The sequence below is a fragment of the Myotis daubentonii genome, chromosome 1 (assembly GCF_963259705.1).
Source record: "Myotis daubentonii chromosome 1, mMyoDau2.1, whole genome shotgun sequence".
Classification (NCBI taxonomy): Eukaryota; Metazoa; Chordata; class Mammalia; order Chiroptera; family Vespertilionidae; genus Myotis; species Myotis daubentonii.
The window spans coordinates 136,484,181-136,490,144 of record NC_081840.1 but is presented as its reverse complement, the minus strand read 5'-3'; the positions used below and the strand labels follow the sequence as shown (position 1 = coordinate 136,490,144).

The 5,964-nt window shown below is 46.3% G+C and overlaps 1 protein-coding gene across 1 annotated transcript; it reads left to right on the top strand.

The window, feature by feature from the left end:
* Positions 1-814: 814 nt before the first annotated feature.
* SKIDA1 (SKI/DACH domain containing 1) lies at positions 815-3,851 on the top strand. The gene has a single exon (XM_059660710.1). It carries the CDS (start codon positions 1,001-1,003, stop codon positions 3,698-3,700), a length of 2,700 nt encoding a protein of 899 aa, XP_059516693.1. The 5' UTR covers positions 815-1,000; the 3' UTR covers positions 3,701-3,851.
* The last annotated feature ends 2,113 nt before the right edge of the window (positions 3,852-5,964 follow it).

Genomic DNA, 5,964 nt, shown 5'->3' with positions numbered 1-5,964 from the left:
GCGTGGGTTTAACTTTGGAGCTCGTAGCCGGTCTCCTTCCCCATTCCCATAAGGGAAATACCAGGCTATTCTGCACATTTTCACTTACGCTCCATTTTCCAAAGGAAAAGGGGGGTGGGGTGTATCTATTTAAGCTCGATAATGTTTTTAAAATGCTTTTCTTTGAAATAATAGCTGTAGCAGTAAAATGCAAATAAAGCAAAAAATAGGCAATATTCCTTTAAAGGCGAATATACAGGTTTGTTTTTTTTTAAGCGTACACACACTGGTTCAGATGAAGTCTGTGAGTCAGGCTGTTTCTGAGCTCCGATAGTTTAATGGAAAGATTTATATACCAACTGTATTATTTACTTTGGGAGGGGAGGTGGCAGTATAAGGGTATGCTAATTAGTGGGAGATTTTGGGGGGAAGGGGTGGAATATCAATTTTTATTGCATCACCTGTCAGGAGTGTCCAATCAGCGTTGGCTTTAGGGGAATTAATTGATGAAGGTGTCTCCGGACGAGCTCACTTCACTCTGTCATTTTATTTGTAGCTAAAGCAGCGACGGGAATAGCAGCTGCATTTCTTTTCTCTTTCTCCCTTCACATTCCATTATCAAAGTGCTCCAATGGAGAAGGACGAAATAGAGGGGCCCAGGTACTGATCTGCATCTGGGACTTACACTAACACACTGGCAGATCAGGAGCCGGATGGTTTTTCCCCTCTTTTAAAAAAACGAAAACCAAAAAAACAAAAAGGCAAGAATCAAGTTAGTGTAATTTCACGTTTGTTGTTTTGTTTTTTTTTAATCGTTTTTTTGTGTGTGTGTTCTCCCACCCCCCATAATTTCGCCTAGAGTTTGGCACTCCCTTCGCCGGGAATAACAGTCTTTGTTATTTTATTAGCAGGATGCCTTGAGACACACGCAGCATCTGGTGGAGGATTAACATACATACATGTGTATGTATGCGTCACGTATATATTTGCTGCAAATGGTGGGGATCATTTAGTGCCCGAGATGGGAGACCTGAAGTCAGGTTTTGAAGAGGTGGATGGCGTGAGGCTCGGCTACCTCATCATTAAAGGAAAGCAAATGTTTGCCCTCTCCCAAGTCTTCACGGATCTGCTGAAAAACATCCCGAGGACGACCGTGCACAAGCGCATGGATCATCTCAAAGTGAAAAAGCACCACTGCGGTCTGGAGGAGCTGCGGAAACTCAAGGCCATCAACAGCATCGCCTTCCACGCCGCCAAATGCACGCTCATCTCCCGGGAAGACGTGGAAGCGCTCTACACCTCCTGCAAAACCGAGCGGGTCCTCAAGACCAAGCGCAGGAGGGCCGGCCGGGCCCTGGCCACCAAGGCGCCGCAGCCAGAGCGCGCCGCGTCCGCCGCCAGCCCCCGCCCGGCTTTCTGGAAGGACAGGCACCAACTTTGGCGGGGCCTGAGCGGAGCCGCGCGGCCCCTGCCAATCAGCGCGCAGTCCCCGCGCCCGGGCGCCGCCGCCGCGCGCCCCGCCGCCCATCTACCTCAGATTTTTAGCAAATACCCGGGCTCGCACTACCCAGAAATCGTGCGCTCGCCTTGCAAACCCCCTCTAAACTATGAAACTGCCCCGCTCCAGGGAAACTACGTCGCTTTCCACTCGGACCCGGCTTATTTCCGGACTCTGCTTTGCAGCAAGCACCCGGCCGCCGCCGCCGCCGCCGCCGCTGCTGCCGCCGCCGCCGCTGCCGCCGCCGCCGCCTACTACCAGGCATCGGCGGCCGGGCCCCAGCCCAAGGCGGCGGCGGGCGCCGCCAGCGGCCCCGTGAGCTCGACCTATCGCTGCAAGCGCAAGCGCGGGGGCTCCAAGGACTGCCTGCTCGCGCCTCACGCCAGCGCCCGCCGCCTGCTGCTGCTGCCCAGGTCCTACAAAGCCAAAGCGGCCACGGCGGCGGCCGCCGGGGCCACTTGCCTGGAAAGGTTTCATCTGGTTAACAGCTTCTGCCCACCTCCCCACCACCACCACCACCACCATCACCACCACCATCACCACCACCACCACCACCACCGGGCCCAGCAGCCGCTGCAGAGTCACCACCCGCCTCATCACCACCGGCCGCAGCCCCATCTGGACAGCTTTCCCGAGAGTTGCAGCAGCGACTCGGAGTCTAGCTCCTACTCGGACCACGCAGCCAACGACTCCGATTTTGGCTCCAGTTTGTCCAGCTCCAGCAACTCTGTGTCCTCGGAGGATGAGGAGGAGGGAGAGGAGGAGGAGGAAGAGGAGGAGGAAGAGGAGGGGGTCACTGGGGCCTCGGATTCCAGTGAAGTCAGCTCGGAGGAGGAGGATTCATCCTCGGAATCGGACTCCAGCTCTGGCTCCAGCCAAGTGTCAGTGCAGAGCATCCGTTTCAGGCGCACCAGCTTCTGCAAGCCGCCCAGCGTGCAGGCGCAGGCCAACTTCTTGTACCATCTGGCCTCCGCCGCCGCTGCAACCCACCCCGCTGCTTTCGAGGATGCCGGCCGACTTCCCGACCTCAAGAGTAGTGTCAAAGCGGAGTCAGCGGAGGAATGGCCTCTGCAGAGCTGGGCCCCCAAACCGTCTCCGGTGTACTGCTCAGCCAGCCTGGGGAGTTGTTTCACAGAGATAAGGAACGATAGGGTATCTGCGATTACATTCCCACACTCTGAAATTTCCAGTACTGTAAAGAGAACTGACCTGACAATTAACTGCCTGGCAGAGGGGGACTCTTCACCTAGCCCAAAGACAAACAATGTATTTCCACAACAAAGAATACTCCGAGAAACTAGGAAATGCCTGCAAGCAACTCCTACTACACACTGTGCAGATAACAACACAATAGCTGCTAGGTTCTTCAACAGTGATTCTTCCCTAGCAGCAGCAAAGTCAGAAAAAGATTCCAAAATCCCCCCTTGTGTTGAATTTGCTACGGATTTGCCCTCTTTGCAGACTGATCCTGGAGTGGATGCAGCAGCAACGAAAGCAGAGAATCCCTGCACTGACACAGGCGACAAGACACTGCCACTTCTGCACAATATTAAAATCAAAGTCGAAGACAATAGTGCTAATGAAGAATATGAACCTGACCTTATTACAAATAAGCTAAAGTGCGAGTGCAATGATACAAAGGGTGAGTTTTACAGTGTGACTGGGAGTAAAGAGGAGGATGCCTTGCTAACCACAGCCAAGGAAGGGTTTGCATGCCCTGAAGAAGAAACTCCTTCCTTAAAGCCACTGGCTCTGAGACAGGGCCTTTCATGCACTTTAGGTTCTCCAAAACCTGAGGATGGGGAATATAAATTTGGTGCCAGGGTGAGAAAAAATTACCGGACACTAGTCCTGGGAAAGCGACCTGTACTTCAGACACCTACAGTCAAACCAAATTTGAAATCAGCTAGAAGTCCTCGTCCTACAGGTAAAACTGAGACACATGAAGGAACACTGGATGATTTTACAGTTATAAACAGACGCAAAAAGGTAGCCAGCAATGTAGCGTCAGCAGTGAAAAGGCCATTTAATTTCATGGCAAATTTTCCTTGTCCACCATCACTCACTATTGGGAAGGATGGGGATTTGTGGCCTGCATATTCCTTAAACACCACTAAGGATTCCCAACCTCCTCACAAGGCCCATCCTATCTGGAAATGGCAGCTGGGCGGTTCTGCAATACCTCTTCCACCTAGTCACAAATTCAGGAAATTTAATTCATAAAAGTGTTTTGGAAGATATTTTCTTGAACCATATTACCTTCCTTTTGTTGTAAACTGCACAGGATGGTTTGTACAAGTCCATTAATATGTTACACCCCTTTTGGAGTCCTGGTTTATCACATTTTGAAGACAGAAATCGGATTACTTTTTTTTTTTCCCATTGTGGGTTTGTGTTGGTTTTTTTTTTTTTTTTTTTTTTTTTTTTAGTAGGGTGGGGGTGGGGTGGGAGAATGCTTGGTTTACATTCCACAGACTACTTCAGGCTAAAGACTCAAGTAAAACTCAGTTATTACGGTAGAGCTGGAACACTTTACTGTTTTAATGCTAATAATGCACCCGGTACCTCAATTCAACTGCTACAAATAAATGTCAAAAGGTTGAATAATAAATATTACAATGAGCCATTAAGTTTATGCACTAGATTTCAGACCTGAAAGTGTAACTTCATTCAGTGAAAGTTTGTTAGGTTACATAGTTACACAGTGAGGTAGCAAGAAGTTTCTGTGAGCCCAAAATGTTCTCTTCTGGAGCTCCTTTGTGGGGTATCTTTTTCCTTTTCTCCCCTCATTCCCTCTCCAAAAGTAGTTGCACTTAATTTTTCCTTTTTTGAGTGGAAAGATTGGGGAGTCCTGATTGAATGCTGGTAAAAGCTGCCTCATATATACTGAGTAAAATAAATATGAGATTGTATTTCTTTTGTAAAGGGCGTGATTTTACTTTTACAGCCACTCCTTGCAATTGGAAGAGTCCTTTTTGTGTTGTCACCCAAAGGTTTTAAATAAGGTGACTAGTACCTTCGTCCTGCTTACCTTGTAGTCTGAACATGACTCCTCAAGCTTGCAAAACAATTAAAATTCAAACTTGCAAAACAATTAAAATATTTCTCTTTAGAGCAGGATATTTTATGGTCTGACTCCTCATGGTGTCAAAGCATTAAAAACTCCCAAGAAAAGTAAAATGAATCAGAGTTATAAGAAAGCCCAAATCAAAAATAACAGTTATTTCAGGGCTTTTTGGTACTAGAACTCAGGCACTTGGATTTTATTACATTTTACTTTTTCTGCATCTCTCTAAACTTCTGTTTTCAGACCATCCTGTGTATAGAGCAGGAGAGTTTCTACTGCAAGTGACAATCAGAGGTGACTATCTATGTTTGCACTTAAAATCAAAGTAGTTCAACATGCAAATAGCTAGGGTAGCCCTTGGTAAGGGCCATGCTGGTGTACTATGTTGTGATGATGGAAGCAGTAAATCAAAATTATGGAAATTTGCACTGTTGAAAAGCATGCTTTAGCTTTATTTTCAATTAAAAACACTGTTTAAAATTCCTGGTTCCATACATTTCTACTTATTCCAGATTGAAGAATGGTTAACAGAAATGAATGGTTTTGTTGACATTTTCACTTGTAATGTTTTTGCCTGAAAGAAATGCATTTACTGGGTATAGTGTTTTGTCGTAATACCATTTGATGATGCCAGTGAGTTTCTGTGCAAAACACTGGTAGAATTCTTCCTAAATGAGGACAAAACTTTATAAACTTGGTACAAAGCAAGTGCAAAAAGTTTCAGGTTTAAGAAAGTGAAGCACAGATCAACTGCTATTTTAATGAAAGTTACATCTAATAAATTTTGGTCCACCTCCCTTAGCCTCACAAATTATGTATCTCAGATCTTTGCCATCTGAAACTTAAGGAGCTGCATCTATAGATCATAAATCACAAAACAAAACAAAACATCAATGAAATGTTTACTGTGTGAATTTAAGTCACTATTTCTCATGGAAATTCAGTCTCCCCCCCCCCCCCCTTAACCTTTTAATTCCTACTCCCTTTGAAACTTTTCTTTTGTCTATAAATGTTTCAGATAGATCTGGATGATCTCAGCCCTAATTGCTGTATATGCTCTGTGGTTTGACTCTTATTGTAAAAGACAGAGGCTGAGCATACCTGCATCCAAATACATTTGGATGGAGTAAACAGATGCTTTGAACTGCCTCCCTTCCTTTCCTTCTTGAATGTTGCCAGATGTAAGTGCACTGGATCCTTTTTTATTGGCATGATAGATATGGTAAAAGCAAAAATTGGGGGATGTTATCCTTGACTTCATGTTTGTGCATAATTCCAAAGACCAGTACAAGCTACAGTTAAAGCACCAGAAAGCTGAACAACTGGCTTCTCAGTCTGCGTTCTTTCCTCTTTGGAAGGCAATACAGACATTGGGTGCAGTGAGTTGTCTTACAAAATCAATTTGTAAAAAGTGTGACAT